This window comes from Bactrocera neohumeralis, unplaced genomic scaffold (assembly GCF_024586455.1).
Source record: "Bactrocera neohumeralis isolate Rockhampton unplaced genomic scaffold, APGP_CSIRO_Bneo_wtdbg2-racon-allhic-juicebox.fasta_v2 cluster10, whole genome shotgun sequence".
In the NCBI taxonomy this organism is placed as follows: Eukaryota; Metazoa; Arthropoda; class Insecta; order Diptera; family Tephritidae; genus Bactrocera; species Bactrocera neohumeralis.
Genome location: NW_026089623.1, coordinates 17,997,029 through 18,014,849, shown reverse-complemented (window position 1 = coordinate 18,014,849; position 17,821 = coordinate 17,997,029). Strand labels below are relative to the sequence as shown.

Below are 17,821 nucleotides of genomic sequence, written 5' to 3'. Positions count from 1 at the left end.
ATAAACGAAAAAAAGATGAATGATGTGCGAAAAATCATACCATATATTGAAGAGTATAAGACGTTTTATGATTTGATTTTGACTTGGCCCACAAGCACATTGGATGGTGCTGATATAGATGAGGATAAATACAATATCTTTTCTATGTTCTTAATATAAAAAATGCTAATATTCTTTAATATTTGTGTTTTTATTTTCATAAATTGGAAAAAGGGAATAATTCCAAGAATTTCAAACTACCCTAACTTTTGTTTTTCTTTACATAAAATATTTTTTTTTACAGCATATTATCGGCAACAATGTTTACTACATTTCATTTTAAGATATCATGGGTATTTCATCTATACGTTGAGAGTAAATCAGTTTTTTCTAATTATCTCAGTTCGAACTTTTTGTAATTATTCCCTTCTTCCAATTGGTGGTTCCATTGTGGTTCAGCTTTTCTTGTTGCTCCGAAATGCAAAGAGATTCAACTGATAACTTTTAACCTATATTTCTACAAAATTAATTACCGTAGTTATTAAATAAAATTATTTTTTTGTTACCTGCATTATTTTATTTATTTAGCCAAGCTCCCAATATTTAGTTCTACAATACAAATTAAATAAACTCATGCGAGCAGAAACAGACTTAAATTAAAACAACAAGGTATTATTCACTAAGTTGTAACTTGACTTCAAAAATATACACAGGCACCAGCAATTTCCATTAATATATAATATGACATAATATTTGTATTAAACAGCATCAGAAGAAACTGGTTGGCTTCTAATTTCGATTTTGTTATTTTGCTAGCTCTTTCATGCGATTAAGAGCGCTACCAGCCTTAAACCAACCAATTTGTAAATCATTAAGAGTATGATTTAGTTTAATTTTATCGGTTTTGTCGCCAGTTTTAATCTCACAATCAATTTGTTTTCCTGGTGCTATTTTTTCTAGCCCGAGGAGGGAAATTTTACTTTCAGGTTGAATCTATAAGCATACAAATAAAGAAATTATTTATTTTGTGTAAAATATTTTTCACCAGAAATACCTTATCGTAGTCGGCGGGATTTGCAAATGTTAAAGGTAATAAACCCTGTTTTTTTAAGTTTGTTTCGTGAATGCGGGCAAATGATTTAACAATGATTGCTCTACCGCCAAGGTGTCGTGGTTCTAGAGCGGCGTGTTCGCGTGATGAACCTTCTCCATAGTTTTCATCACCGATTGCAACCCACTTAATGTCATTTGCCTTGTAATCTCGTGCAACGTCGGGTACTCCTCCCCATTGCCCCGTCCGCTGATTTTTTATCTTATTCATTTCGTTATTTTCCGAATTGACAGCTCCTATAAACATATTATTCGATATGTTGTCTAAATGCCCCCTGTATTTCAACCAAGGTCCAGCAGCAGAAATGTGATCTGTTGTACATTTTCCTTTTACTTTGATAAGAACTGTCATATCCACTAAGTCTTTGCCATTCCATTTGTCAAAGGGATCTAAAAGTTGGAGGCGTTGGCTCTTTGGATCCACTTCGACTTTAACAGCATCTCCGCTCTGAAAGATAGTTACATATACATAAATAATTCCTAAATAGTTTAATTTGAAGTAGTTTTTAAGATGTCTTATGATAAAGAGTCGGGCGGAATGATAGAGGTTAATATGCCTGCTTTAGAAGCTTCAAAAAATCGAATTTTTTTTTGCTTAACCCTGGTCGAGACCAACGGTCTGATACACTTAGTCGAGACCAATGGTGCGTGGCTAGGCCAAGTGGTGGTTACATACATTTGTATGGAAATACGTGTTGTATTTACGCTCATATATGTACAATATAGATACATTTTTGAAATTTCAAACCCATTTTGCGAGTTAGTTCACCCCTGGGGCTTTCAGGAAAGCCCTCAACCTCCCCTCTATCCCTACCAGGGGCGTGGCAATAGCATTCACATAAAATGTATCATTTTGAGAAAAATTAAATTTTTCTTTTTAAAACGCTCTAAAATGGACATGTAACGAACATGAAAACAGATAAATCAACCGTGCGAAGTGATAGAAACATACCAAAGTTCATATATTTTCATACAAAATATATGGGGTCTAGCCAAGCACCATCCTTTTTTTGTCCGACACTTTATCGTTGAATTTTTTTCAGAATTCTATAGACAATAAAATTCTGGGAAGCTACCTGGAAGCGCAAGTCGTTTGCTATACTCTAAATATATTTAAATGACATTTAAAAACAAAATATGCCTGGCCAGACCCGAGGGTCTCGATGAGGGTTAAATCTCTTTAAATAATGGGTTGTCAAAAAAGTCTTGTGGTATTTTTATTGAATTTTTTTTATTGAAATTGAAATGAATTTTTGATGACTCATGCCCAGCTCTTGACCGATGCTATGGCTGCTACTATGCCGGTCTCTTTCGACCAATTTAGCGATTTTATCGCAATTTTCGACGACAAATGGAAATGGAAACTGTATCGGGTCCAAATTTTATTGGCGGCTTGAGATCCATTTTTGCCTTTATCGTAGTAGTACTGTAAAATATGCCGTATTTTCTCTTTATTTTGCTCCATGTTTGCGACGCTATAACTCACGAACGACTTAAAAGAAACGACAATCAATCAAACACGTGTTAGCTCGTGAAATGAGCTTTCCAAAAAGGTATAGCATGACCCGATGCGACGAATAAAACTAGAACTACGCGCTTTCAGTGCCAACTAGCGAAAATACCGCAAGACTTTTTTGACAACCTGTTATAATCTTTAAATATGTCCCTTAAGTTATAGATGGGAACTCGAAATATTTTCGAAGCTAGAAAGGAAATAGTGACCGAGCGTCTAGCAGATATATGAGCGCTTGGGCAGAAAGCGAAAACTTTGACGCCCGATTCTCGGTTTTTCATTTTTACGATTTTTCTTAATTGGCGGGCAGGATAGAAAAAAAACTAAACGTCGTATGGAATTGGGGAAAAGTTTATTATCTTTGGCATTAAACTATAATCTATTTAAACAAAAAAAAAACTAAGAAAAGTCAAGTTTGAACATATTTTTAAACAACACAAGTCAAATTTGTTGGTCAAAACCACTTCTTTTTCAATTTATAAAAAAAAATTTTAAAATTTTACACTTTTTTAAGTTTAACTAAAAGAAGATGAATTTTTTGTTTCCGACATAAATTGCGAATTGCATCCTACCCGCCGTCCGACAAATGCACATGCGAGATGCATCGGGCAATTGCTTCCCAAAAGCAGAATATCAAAGATTTCGTACCCAACAAATTCATGAATGATGTTTAAACATATACATAACTATAAACCCTAAAAATTTCGATTTAATCAATTATTCCTTTCCTTCCCAAAAAAAACTCTTCAAAAAATCGAACTTTTTAATTTTCGATAATTTCATTGATGCTTAGATTAGCTAATATAAAATATAAAATCAGATCTGGTTTAAAATCTGAAATACCTGTACTTAGTGAACAAAAACCCTCATGTACCGACGAAGGGGTTTGAGACCAAATTTGTTATGGAAGCTTATAGCGATACTACCGAGTTCGCTCGGGGGAAAACTTTAGTATCGGGTGATTTTTTAAGAGCTTGATAACTTTTTTTAAAAAAAAACGCATAAAATTTGCAAAATCTCATCGGTTCTTTATTTGAAACGTTAGATTGGTTCATGACATTTACTTTTTGAAGATAATTTCATTTAAATGTTGACCGCGGCTGCGTCTTAGGTGGTCCATTCGGAAAGTCCAATTTTGGGCAACTTTTTCGAGCATTTCGGCCGGAATAGCCCGAATTTCTTCGGAAATGTTGTCTTCCAAAGCTGGAATAGTTGCTGGCTTATTTCTGTAGACTTTAGACTTGACGTAGCCCCACAAAAAATAGTCTAAAGGCGTTAAATCGCATGATCTTGGTGGCCAACTTACGGGTCCATTTCTTGAGATGAATTGTTCTCCGAAGTTTTCCCTCAAAATGGCCATAGAATCGCGAGCTGTGTGGCATGTAGCGCCATCTTGTTGAAACCACATGTCAACCAAGTTCAGTTCTTCCATTTTTGGCAACAAAAAGTTTGTTAGCATCTTGGTTGACATGTGGTTTCAACAAGATGGCGCTACATGCCACACAGCTCGCGATTCTATGGCCATTTTGAGGGAAAACTTCGGAGAACAATTCATCTCAAGAAATGGACCCGTAAGTTGGCCACCAAGATCATGCGATTTAACGCCTTTAGACTATTTTTTGTGGGGCTACGTCAAGTCTAAAGTCTACAGAAATAAGCCAGCAACTATTCCAGCTTTGGAAGACAACATTTCCGAAGAAATTCGGGCTATTCCGGCCGAAATGCTCGAAAAAGTTGCCCAAAATTGGACTTTCCGAATGGACCACCTAAGACGCAGCCGCGGTCAACATTTAAATGAAATTATCTTCAAAAAGTAAATGTCATGAACCAATCTAACGTTTCAAATAAAGAACCGATGAGATTTTGCAAATTTTATGCGTTTTTTTTTAAAAAAAAGTTATCAAGCTCTTAAAAAATCACCCGATATAACATACACTGACTGGTTAACAGAACGGGAGAGTTGATTATGCCTATGTAATTGTTATTTGCCTCGGGTCGTAGAGAGCTAGAAATCATTTTACTGCAGCACATCCCAGTAACCAACATTACGGACTTATTGTTTTCTGCGTAAATAAAAAGAATGCCTTCATAGTTGGGAAAATGAAAGGGTGCCCAGGTGAATGCCGGCTACTGTTAGAGTTTGTCCTTGACTTTTATTTACTATGATAGGGAAAGCAATTTTTAAAGAAAAATGTAAATGTAAAAATGTAATGTGGGTATTATAGGGATTCGGGAATCAATACAGTTCCTCCTTCGGTTCTTCCAGTAAGAATGGTAGTGAGACGATGTGTCGTCTCAGCTCTAGGATACGTAACCTAATAAACACAGTCGGAGCATCCAGGTTACGCAGCAGTATGATAGGCACACCAACTTTAAGTTTCACTTGTGGGATCGAATCCCTTACAGGTTGAGGGAATTTAAGACCACTACCGGGTTTATAGTTAACAGCATCCAGGAGATGAAAAATACTGTCTTTTTCACTTAGAATCATTTTTGTTCTACAAATTATACTGCATAACATCAGTGCTGTCGACAACTGGCAAAAAACTGAAGCTTCTGGACAAAGTTTTCAGCACCCTGCCCCTCCCTGCCCCACTACAACCTGAGATCCAAAATATGTGCGAGTGAAAGCTCCAACTTGACTGTTTAGCGTGTCGATCCAAAACATCTATATTAGGGTTCCTAAAAAACTATACATTGCCGCTGGATTGTTCAATGAAGGATATTCATTTATTTTGTAAGTAATCAATAAAGTTAGCCGACAATGCAAATCGTTTTCCACTAGAATGGATGAGCAGAGACTGACGCTTATTAGCTACTAAAGAAGTTCGTCAAGCACATCAACAACAACTTGTTGAATTCTACGAAGCTACAGAAGGACCAGTATACACTGGCGCTGGAATCGCTGATTGATTGGTAAGTCACTATAATAATTCGATCTTCCAATATTTTCAAAAGCATTTTTCTCAAACCCATATTTTTAAAATCTGTTACCTCTATAATATTATTGATTGATGTTCCTGAAAGTTTGCACATATCTTTTTTATAGTATTATTTTCCATATGAAACAACATGTTTTTGAAAATTTGTTTACGCCCAGTCCAGTCTAAACAAAGAAGATATGCCAAAAAGCCGTTCAGATATTCTTAGCTGTGCGGGTTTCAACGTTATATTTAAAGATTCTGGCTGACTAGCCTTCATAACCGCAAATATGATGCGTTGGACTTTTAAGGCTACTTCCGTTCAGGCGATGTCAAGCTAAAAATATTAAACATATTAGGACTAGTGCTGGTGGAACAACTTGACGATTCGTGATTCTGCACAAAGAATGGCGAAGTCAACTCATATATAACATATGTTAATATCGCATCAGTCCATCTGCTCATAAACACCTCTATTGAGAACACACTACCACTATCAAGTCCTTGTCCAATCCGAAGAAACACGATCTCCTCGGGTCCTAAGTAGTGCGCGGTTTTTTCCGCGGCTATTCTCTCAAGAGATCATTCCTTTATTACATGGACGACACTGAACAATTAACCACTCTAGTTGGACGCAACTAAGTTCAGACATACACTGGATGACATTAACATCTTCACCGACTCCCTCTTAGTGAATGGCGTACTTGTCGTCAAATCACCACCCATTTCAGACTAAGATCTAGAGTTGCTCCTGCGTAATTTCGTTCTGTATATTCTAGCAGGTTAAACTCTTGTCCAGATTCTATCCCGACATACAAATATATGCCCTGCGTGCAATGTGTCCCGGCATGACTGTAACCATCTCTTTCACTCATTTCATAAACAGTGCCTAGATAACCACAACAACAAACAAACTAGCTCATGCCTCCTCGACTAAAAATGTAATCAAACGGGTGTTCTTACTTCCGTAAATCACGAAAATGGATAATAGTTACTATACCCATTGGATCCTTCGTAATTAAATTTCATTCCAATAGAAATGTCAACGCAGCTCCAATCAGAATTTAGTTTTATGTACTCTAATGCCAAAAAATATGCCTATTTTCTCAGGAGTATCATTAAGACATGTTTGACAACGTACATATAAAAACACTTAGCACTTGTTTTCAGTGGAGTTTTAATATTTTCATTAGTCATTCCATTAATTATTAAATTAGCAAATAGATTTGAGTTTAGAAAAAAATAGAACATACTTCTTTATTTAAATTTTACAAAGAATTTTTTTACAACACTGCTAATCTGATTAGAATGTAATTTTAATTTTCAAAGATTTTGTTAAAAGTAAACAATCAAAATAAATAAATAAAAAAAACAAACAATAATGAGGGCTTCGCAGCCTCACCAGTAAAGCCGTAAGCATTCCTTAAATGCCTACTTCAGCTTTGTCGAGCTAACAATAACAACCCCTGGCAATAAAGAATGTAACGGCGATGATGTCATCGCAAGGAACAGCAGTCAGCAGAAATCATCAATCGGGCAACAACAAATGTGCTGACAGCAATCAGTATGCAGGTACCAGCAAACACTCGGACAGCGAAAGAAAACAAAATGCAAGGTGAGAATATACTAAACAAGCATCTGTTCATACTGGTATTGATCGCTACATAAACCTAAAAAGGAAATCTAGTCCAATTAGGTCAATACAAAAAAATTTCAACCAAGCACGCCAAATGGTAGCAGCAGATTTGCTTTACTAAGCAAAGAACCTAACGATAAATATACATTTTGAAAGGTCTTGACCTACAAAACGACTTTTTGCATGATTAGTTTGGATATTGCGTTCAACAGTTATAGACCTGTAAATATAGAGTTCACTAACGCCGAAATTCGCGCTATTTTAAAGTTGTCCTTCGTTAAAGGCAAATCCGCTAGAGAAACGTTCCGTGAGGTTAATGGTGTTTTGGGGGATGGTACTTAATCACTTTTAACTACGGAGGGATAGTTTCGACGATTCAGAGCGGGTGTAAGCGACACCCTGAATAAGCCAGCCGGCGGAACACCTGCGACGACGAATACCGATCAAATCAATGCTTGAAGCAGGCGATCGACCAGAAGCCAGCCAGAATTGGCCAACAGGAAGGGTGTAGTGTTCCACCAGGACAACGCCAGACCACACACTTCGTTGATGACTCGTCAGAAGCTACGGGAGCTCGGATGGGAGGTTTTATCGCATCCACCATATAATCCGGACATGTAATTACCACCTGCTCCTGTCCATGGCGAATGCCCTTTTTGGTGTAAAGTTGAACTCAAAAGAGGCTTGTGAAAAGTGGCTGTCCGAGTTCTTCGCATATAAGGAGGGGGGCTTCTACGAGGGGGTATTATGAAGTTAACGTCTAGATGGAAACATATTATCGAACGAAACGGCGCATATTTGAACTAAATCCGATCACTGTAACACTTTTTATAAAGCATTGAATAAAAAACAAAAAAGTGGAAGGGAGATATTTGACAGTATTTGCGTGAGCGGAGCTCAAATGCGCTGGTCTCCAAACTATGCAATATAATATGTACAAACAATTTCCACATAGTTTCCTTGAAAAAAGTGTAGTATATATGACACAAAACTTCAAACATACTCTGAAAAAAAAATTTATGGATGTTGTAATATACTTGTCAAATAAGCCAAGAATTACTTACTCTATCAACTGAAGAGCCCAAAAGGCCGAGTTGTTGTCATTACACCTATTGAGTCTTATACAATAACGATGTTAAAGAAGCACTGGATGAAGGTGGTTTTAGTTTCAAATCAGTAGTAAACATTTTTAACAGAATTCCACCCAACTAAAGAAAAATTAAACACATCCGATTTCCAATCTAATATATATGCTCTATCACAGAATTACCGTTGAGGAATCACATAAAAGAAATGGTCCAGTACAATACACAAGCTGCCAAGAGTATGGACACACGAAAGCATATTGCACCCTTCGCAATGTCTGTGTGGTGAGTTACATCCTACATTCCAAACCAGGTAATCTTAAAAATAATGCTACACAAGAAAGCTATGCAAATGTGGTGAAAGTCAGTACTGCATAAATGCAATTGCCCCAAAAACAACCAAATGGTTTGATTTGATTGAAACTATGATTTTCAACCTTACCCAATGTATGACACAATTTATATCTACAATGCAAAATATGATTCAAGAGGTAATCATATCACGAAACCAAATGTTGTAAACTTTATTAAGTAATCAATGAATGTATTGAACATTTGTATATGGAATGCTAACCGTGTTAACCAACATAAATTGGAGCTTATTAGATTTCTTGATGAAAATAATATAGATGTTATGTTATTGTCAGAAACTCATCTTACTAATAAAAGCAATTTCTTTATACCGGGATTTAAACTCTATGTTACAAATCACCCAGATGGAAAGGCACATGGTTGAACAGCAGTTTTGGTTAGAAAACGATTAAACCATCACGCATTAGAATCTCATGATATAGCGCAATTATAAGCTAAAACAATATCTATAAAAAAATCGGTTCGGGAGCCTAAACTTGGCGGCTATATACTGTCGACCTCGGTTTAAAATTACAGACATCCAATTTAAAGACTTTTTTTGGAACGCTAGGTCATAGATTTCTGCAGGTGGATATTACAAAGCAAAACATATGTATTGGGGCTCACGATTAATTAATCTGAAAGGACGACAGTGTATCACACTATTAGGCACAATAACCTAGACATAGTATCTCCTGGTAAGCCGACATATTGGGCTAATGATCGTAACAAAATCCTAGATTTATTTGAATTTGTCGCAAACTTTATGGGAAGAATCATTGCACCTTTTTATGTACCCCTACCAAATATGAGCCCTTAATATGGAGGCGTGCGTTGGAGGGAGTTCGTCAGATTAGAGAAAAAAAATCGATCCTTCGGGAAACTCGAACGCGTAAGATTAAGAGATGGTAAATTAAATACATGAAGACGAGTGTATATTTCAATATTCTGACAGTTTGAGGGTGGCTTAGAGAAATAGCAGGGTGGCAAATATGTAAAAAAAAACGTCACCTTGAAATACTCGAGCGCGATAGATTTTTGTTTCATTTTAAAGATAATTCTGTCAGAATCACGAAAATCATATAATCTGACAATTTCCGTGGGGCGATGCAGGTAAAATCGTCGAAAAAAGTCAAGTGTACTGATCACCAGAGCGTGGTTGTTGTTAGTAGATGCTTTTAATTTATTTGTATATATATATCATATATATGTGTCATATGTATCATATATGATACATGGACGCTGTACACATGGTACAAGAAAATAATTTTGTATCACATGTGATACATTGGACAGGGAACCTGTTAATTAGTTTTTTTTTTTTTTGCTAACAAACCGTCAGATTAACGATATGCCTCTATATAATTGTCAGATTATATTCTGGGAAGACTCTGGCATCAAGTTCATCCCCCTGCATAAAAATCTGACGCGCTCGAGTACCTCAAGGTCACCTTTTTTTTACAACTTTTAAAATCAATAAATGACCTTTGGCCACGTCGAAATTGTCAGAATTTGAAATGGCACACTTTTTAGAGGTTCATTAACATTCGCTTTGAAAATCTGACACGCTCGAATAACTTCTTTTTTTTTTTTTGTAACCTCTCATTACGGCCCTCAACCTTGAATTAATTGTCAGATTAATATATATCGACTATCAGAAATACTATGCGCGTATATGCCATAAATGACTGACGCGCTTGAGTATTTTTATGTGACTGTTTTTTTTACATTTTTGAAAATAATTACCCGCTCTTCTCCCCACTAAAATGGAAAACTTCACATAGACTTTCTTTTTTTTTAAACGTTATCTTGACAATCTAGTAAGTCTCAATGACGCTCCAGTAACTGCAAATTTAGCACTCCGGGTTCCCCTACTATACCGGAAGTATCAACCGGAGTTGACCCATTTCCAATTTTTTGCGAAAACGATGTAAAATGTCTTCGGCAATGCAATTTTTGTTCGTATCCCATAATTGATCATAGCGAAAAGTGTGCGAACTTCATTTGCATTTGAAGTAGCTATTAGTGATTATTATGTTCCAGCAATTGTAATTGCTTAAGTTCGAATAGCAATTACCCGCCTGAAGAACAACAGAGCGGCGGGGGCCGATGGATTGCCGGCCGAGCTATTCAAACACGGCGGCGAAGAACTGATAAGCAGCATGCAACAGCTTCTTTGTAAAATATGGTCGGACGAAAGCATGCCTAACGATTGGAATTTAAGTGTGCTATGCCCAATCCATAAAAAAGGAGACCGCACAATCTGCGCCAACTACCGTGGGATTAGCCTCCTCAACATCGCATATAAGGTTCTATCGAGCGTATTGTGTGAAAGATTAAAGCCCACCGTCAACAAACTGATTGGGCCTTATCAGTGTGGCTTCAGACCCGGAAAATCAACAACCGACCAGATATTCACCATGCGCCAAATCGTGGAAAAGACCCGTGAAAGGAGAATCGACACACACCACCTCTTCGTCGATTTCAAAGCTGCTTTCGACAGCACGAAAAGGAGTTGCCTTTATGCCGCGATGTCTGAATTTGGTATCCCCGCAAAACTAATACGGCTGTGTAAACTGACGTTGAGTAACACCAAAAGCTCCATCAGGATCGGGAAGGACCTCTCCGAGCCGTTCGATACCAAACGAGGTTTCAGACAAGGCGACTCCCTATCGTGCGACTTCTTTAACCTGCTTCTGGAGAAAATAGTTCGAGCTGCAGAACTAAATAGAGAAGGTAAAATCTTCTATAAGAGTGTACAGCTGCTGGCGTATGCCGATGATATTGATATCAACGGCCTCATCACCCGCGCCGTTAGTTCTGTTTTCTCCAGGCTGGACAAGGAAGCACAGAAAATGGGCCTGGCAGTGAACGAGGGCAAAACGAAATATCTCCTGTCATCAAACAAACAGTCGTCGCACTCGCGACCTGGCTCCCACGTCACTATTGACAGTTGACTTTGAAGTTGTTTGATAATTTCGTCTATTTAGGAACCAGTATTAACACCACCAACAATGTCAGCCTGGAAATCCAACGCAGGATTGCTCTTGCCAACAGGTGCTACTTCGGACTGAGTAGGCAATTGAAAAGTAAAGTCCTCTCTCGACGAACAAAAGCTAAACTCTATAAGTCGCTCATAACTCTTGTCCTGCTATATGGTGCAGAGGCTTGGGCGATGACTGCAACCGATGAGTCGACGTTACGAGAATATCGCATTCGATGGAACGATGAGCTGTACGAGATATACGACGACATTGACATAGTTCAGCGAATTAAAAGACAGCGGCTACGCTGGCTAGGTCATGTTGTCCGGATGGATGAAAACACTCCAGCTCTGAAAGTATTCGACGCAGTACCCGCCGGGGGAAGCAGAGGAAGAGGAAGACCTCCACTCCGTTGGAAGGACCAAGTGGAGAAGGACCTGGCTTCGCTTGGAATATCCAATTGGCGCCACGTAGCGAAAAAAAGAAACGACTGGCGCGCTGTTGTTAACTCGGCTATAATCGCGTAAGCGGTGTCTACGCCAATTAAGAAGAAGAATTGTAATTGCTGGCATGCTTCTCAAAAAGTTTCACACACCGTACCATTCCCAATACGCAATGACTCAAATGAAATTGAAGCACGTACATTTATCAATAGCAAGCGAAGGTAGAAGCAATCGTCGATTTTCGGGTGGATTGTGTAAACTCGTTCTAAGGTATTAGTTGAGAACACACCTGGATGTCAATCTACTGGTTGGCCTTGCTTTCTGTGTAACTATTTCTTCGACGATGCATTCCATGTATAATATCAAGGCGTTTCCGAATAGAGCAATATTCTCGCTAACGGATCACTGACGAAAGTTGAGAAAAAACTCGTAAATGTTAATTTTGTTGTTGGCGGTGCTTCCACTGGCTGTACTGTATTCTCTGGGTTGAAATACACTCTTTGATCATTCTCCAAGTTAGCTGCGAGACGCACAATATCCTACAAAGCGCTTTATTGCAGTTCACGTATCGACCATATCGTTCAAGACCAATAACCGCCATGTTGCTTTCTTTGATGACGGACTTGGAAACGTATTTTATCGATTTCACGAAATTGCAATACTCAACATTGACATAAGTTTTGAATGTGAATTAGACAACAGTGGCAAATATGATACGATCCATGTGTTGTTAACTTCAATATTCACGCCTCTAAATTGAATGCTAAATATTCTGGCATTGTCGTCGGGTGAGCGACGCCGATAGAGTGGATATCCATCATTTCCAGTTTGTGTTTCCGAAAGAAAAGCACGTGGATAGTGTTTCGTGCCTTTATTGTCAGACATACAAACCGAAGTGGGATTGTAGTGTCCGCAAGGTCCACGAACCATATTGGTTTTCGCCACTTCGTATAGTACTGGGTATTTCTTTGGATCAGGAATTTCGTAAAATTTTCACTGAATAATTTTCAATAATTTTTCTTTAGAATATCCGGAATAAAAAAGCAAGCGACTGAAATTGAACGATTCAAATCAACATATTGAAAAATAAAACAAACAAAAATTGTAAAAAAATTTGTATGGAAAAAAGTTACTGTTTGGAATTATCCAATTTTCCGACTTTTCCTCATGAAGAGTATAATGTATTTTCATTTCTAAACCTTCCTCGATCCACAACGAACAACCTCTGAAATTTTCATCAAAATTGGTGTATCCGTTTTCTTAGCGCTACTAACAAACAAACATTCATTCGTTTGTATGGAAAAAAGAAAAGGGCTGTTTTTAGGGATTTTCCGGCAATTATTCGAATTTTTCTTGCCGTAAAAACCATCCTTGAACCTCTACGAACATTTAATAAAAAGAATTGGCAAAATTGGTTCAGGCGTTGTTGAGTTATGCGCTTAGCAACACATTTTGCGATCCATTTTTATATATAAGATACAAGATTAAAAATATTCTACGTTTAGAATTGTATAAAACATTGGAGTCTTATTTAGAAAATAGACAGTTTATGGTAAAAGTGGGAGATTTCATATCTGATGAAGGACATATAATATATTCGCCGATGACACAGCCTTAGTAAGCCGTAACAAATGCCACATAATTGCATAAAGAATATTAGCAGAGCACTTAAGTTCTGTCAAAGAATGGCTAGCCAACTGGCGTATAAATGTGAATGAACAAAAGTGTAAGCATGTTACATTTTTGCTAACACCTAACCCATTCTCGCACGTGTAGGCTCCCATGAAACCGTCAAAGCCCTAACCGAGAACTGCACAGCAACCACGTAACCATACAAATTGGCCAGTGACAACAGTACGCCGCACAGCCGTACTCTCACCGAGCAAATAAATTCGCAACAACTACTTAACCATACCAATTGTCCAGTGACAACAGTACGCCTCTCACCAAGCAAATGAATTCGCTACATACATCAACCAGCCTAACTGCACCAAGCACCCGGACTAAGATCTAGTAAAGGAACTCAACCTTAAAAAAGTCCAGCAGGACTTTATTTGAGGGGGAGTACTGTGGGCACACAGACAAGACGTATCACATCTGGCAGCACAGTTTGTCAGTTATTCTATTATTTCATTCTCTTTATATTCTTCTTGGAAATTTACAGTTTCAACTGAATTCTAAGCTTTTAGTTTTAAGAAGCGTCACTTCTTGTATAGACGCCATAAAGTGAAGAAGTCTTTTAAGTTATCTTAATAAATAATCTGTAATTTTATATTAAATGTGGTGTTAAGTCGCCAATTATAACTCAAAAGACTTCTTCATTTGTTGGCGTCTATACAGCTGTCAATTCTCTATCATATGTGCTGTAGTTAATCTGTGCGGGTGACAACTTTTTCGAGAAAAATCCAAGTGGCCTCCAAACGTTTTTATGTTTCTGCTCTAGCACCGCTCCCAGCGCAGTACAAGATGCGTCACACGTAATCCGAAGTTCGGCGGCTGGTGATGGATGAGTTAGGAGAGTTGCGGCTGCTAGTTGTTCCTTGATGTAGATGAAAGCTTGTTCTGATTCTGCTGTCCAAGGTACTGGACTGCGATGTGCCCGGCAGTAAAAATGCACAACATTTTAGTACCATAAGCGAATGAAGTAACTTAGTAGGTAGAATCTCTCAATTAAGCTCCCGAAGCCTTGTGAAGTCTTGTCTTTTCTTTATGGAATTATTCTTTGCTTATTGAGCTAAGCTCACCGTTTATAGGCTATTGCTTCCTTCAGACGGTTTCTTACCATCAATTCTGTCTTCGCTACGCTTACGGCGATTCGACCACGATCGTTTACACTTTACTTGTTGTAAGTAAACCACTTTTCATTACCATTAACCATATGCTTTAGAAAAGTATTGATTTTACAACAGCAATTCTCGCATTTTGCGCAAAGTTGTGTGGCACATATAGTACGAGTTTCTAATTATATCTATCTTAATGAATCCAAAAGATTTTAATGTTTAATTTCAAGGCTGATACTGTATCAAAATCATAACTGCTATTAAAATTAACCCCGGCTGGCTAGCGTTTCCGCCCTTATCGTAGAAAATTGTAAAATATGGCGTATTTATTTCTTGCTGTTCTCGATCTTTGACGCGTACTCAAACAATACTGAGTTTCTGAGAAGTTATTTTAGCACGAAATCTTACCTTTCCATCTAGCGTATATACATATATCTGATCGCACTTATTCAACGTAAGATACATATTACTAAAGCGATTTATTGGAAAAAGAGATTTTTTTCACAAGATTTAGATACTAACAGTACAAAGTACTTATTCATAGATGGGTTCAACCCTTACATAAAAAAATTGAATTAGCAAGAATAAACGGTAGTAAACGGTAATTTCAAAAACATGTAAAAGTTATAATTTAAATACAGGCTTCTACAAATTAAAAAAAAAACATAGTTTGTTTTGTTACAGGCGCTTGCACAGAATCTTCATTTAAATATTTTGTTATGTTTCCCTATTTATATTTAAACTGCTCATTTTTTACACCTTGTTGGGTCTTTATATAGTTTTGCTTTAGTAATGGCCCAGTAAATCTCAATTGTGCAGCCCCTATTCCCTTCATCTGAGGATCCGAAAACGTGAAACTCATATGCCGAACCCTTCTGTTTTAAATAGCAGATCATTAAATATTTTATACGACATTTCTCGATTACGAAGGTTGAATGGTTTTATCAAGTATATTTTTAAGGGAAAAGTGTCGTCAATTTGTATAGTCGGTATCAATCGTAGCCGTCAGAACAATGCTTTTGTAATTTTTCTAGATAGTGTAAGGAACCTTATTAAAATCACTGATATAAGATCAGACAAGGAAACTATATGGCACATGGTTCCTATAAAAAAAAAAACTCGATAAACTATCGCCTGCAGCTAAATAACGTAGTGTTACCGTCAGTCTTTCATCGCCCGAGATCGTTTCAGGGAATCTTCTTTTATATTTATTAACATATTAGGTAAAGCGACCACTAAAAAGTTTAAGTCTTCCAGAGTTATAATTAGGGAGTTATTCAATCACTTTGGGTCCTTAGAAACCAATTTGGGTCGAAGTGTGGTGTAAAATCCACAGGTGGAAATTCCTTAATTATGGTATAATACGACATTGCGTTATCTATTTTTCTGAGTCTTTCGCTTTTGCCTTGCCATTTAACGTCGTTGCCAGACATAACGCAGCTGTTTGTTAATTTTTCCCTTTCACGCACTTTAAAAAAAAACGGACTTTCAATTTAACAGCTGTCAAATTTGCCTGTTTACAATTGACTTCTATAGTGAAAAGGGGTTGTTAATCATCTGAATCCAAAAATTAACAACATATTTTAAATGCACTTTTACATCAAGTCAGTTTTGACATTGTAATGAAAACCTTGACACCAAATGAAAATCTGTTTGTTGAGTCAGTTTTTGATGCTAATTATTTTAACCAAATGAAAACTAGACATACACCAACGTTAGGTGAACGAAACTACACTCGATACAATATATTGCGAGAGTATAATTATATTTCTGTGACAAATTACAGTGCCAACGCTAGAAGAGGTTTCACGGTTGAGTTTATTATATAAAGTGAGAAAACGCAGTAACCCCATTTCTCATCCCATTTTACCCAGTCCTGTCCAAGCTATTTCAGGCAAATTCATTTAACAGTGACCCTCTGCAAAAATGTATTATACGGTGGTAAATTTTTCACAAGAAAATTGGGCGATGAATTACACCCTATTTATATATGTATATATTATTAATTATGAAAGGACTTACCTTAGGTGGTGCATCAAACGTATCCATTCCGGGGTCAAAACCTTTCGAAGGTAATTCGTCACCAAACGGGGCAGTCAATTTGAATTTTTTGCCATCCGATCCAGTAAGTTCATCGGTTAATGGATTAAAATCTAATCTCCCCGCGATTGATAACGCAGTGACTAATTCTGGGCTAAAAAATACAAAAATAGTATATATTAAGTAGATATGATAAGCAGTTGTTTAGTTAGAAACAAGTAAGGAAGGACTAAGTCCGGGTGTCACCGAACATTTTATACTCTCGCATGATAAAGTGATAATCGAGATTTCATCATCCGTCATTTACATATTTTTTTATTTTGCTGTAAAATTAATTAGATTAGTAGTTCCTGAGATATGGTTTTTGGTCCACAAGTGGGCGACGCCACGCCCATTTTCAATTTTTAAAAAAAGCCTGGGTGCAGTTTCTTCTGGCATTTCTTCCGTAAAATTTAGTGTTTCTGACGTTTTTTGTTAGTCGGTTAACGCACTTTTAGTGATTTTCAACATAATCTTTGTATGGGAGGTGGGCGTGGTTATTATCCGATTTCTTCCATTTTTGAACTGCATATGGAAATGCCTGAAGGAAACGACACTATAGAGTTTGGTTGACATAGCTATAGTAGTTTCCGAGATATGTACAAAAAACTTAGTAGGGTGCGGGGCCACGCTCATTTTTCTAAAAAAATTACGTCCAAATATGCCCCTCCCTAATGCGATCCTTTGTGCCAAATTTCACTTTAATATCTTTATTTATGGCTTAGTTATGACACTTTATAGGTTTTCGGTTTTCGCCATTTTGTGGGCGTGGCAGTGGGCCGATTTTGCCCATCTTCGAACTTAATGGAATTACTACTAATTATGGAGCCAAGAAATACGTGTACCAAGTTTCATCATGATATCTCAATTTTTACTCAAGTTACAGCTTGCACGGACGGACGGACGTACAGACGGACGGACGTACAGACGGACGGACGTA

At 37.3% G+C, this 17,821-nt stretch overlaps 1 protein-coding gene across 1 annotated transcript in view; it reads right to left on the bottom strand.

Annotated features, from left to right (window-relative positions):
* Positions 1–530: 530 nt before the first annotated feature.
* The window catches only part of LOC126765214 (probable aconitate hydratase, mitochondrial), a 37,830-nt gene continuing 20,539 nt past the window's right edge, over positions 531–17,821 (bottom strand). Inside the window, exons 4-6 of the mRNA XM_050482838.1 lie at positions 16,825–16,996; positions 1,034–1,537; positions 531–972 (exon numbers count right to left, since the gene is read on the bottom strand). Of these exons, the coding sequence (XP_050338795.1) occupies positions 784–972; positions 1,034–1,537; positions 16,825–16,996 (865 nt within the window). The 3' untranslated portion in view covers positions 531–783. The remainder of the gene's footprint in view (positions 973–1,033; positions 1,538–16,824; positions 16,997–17,821) is intronic.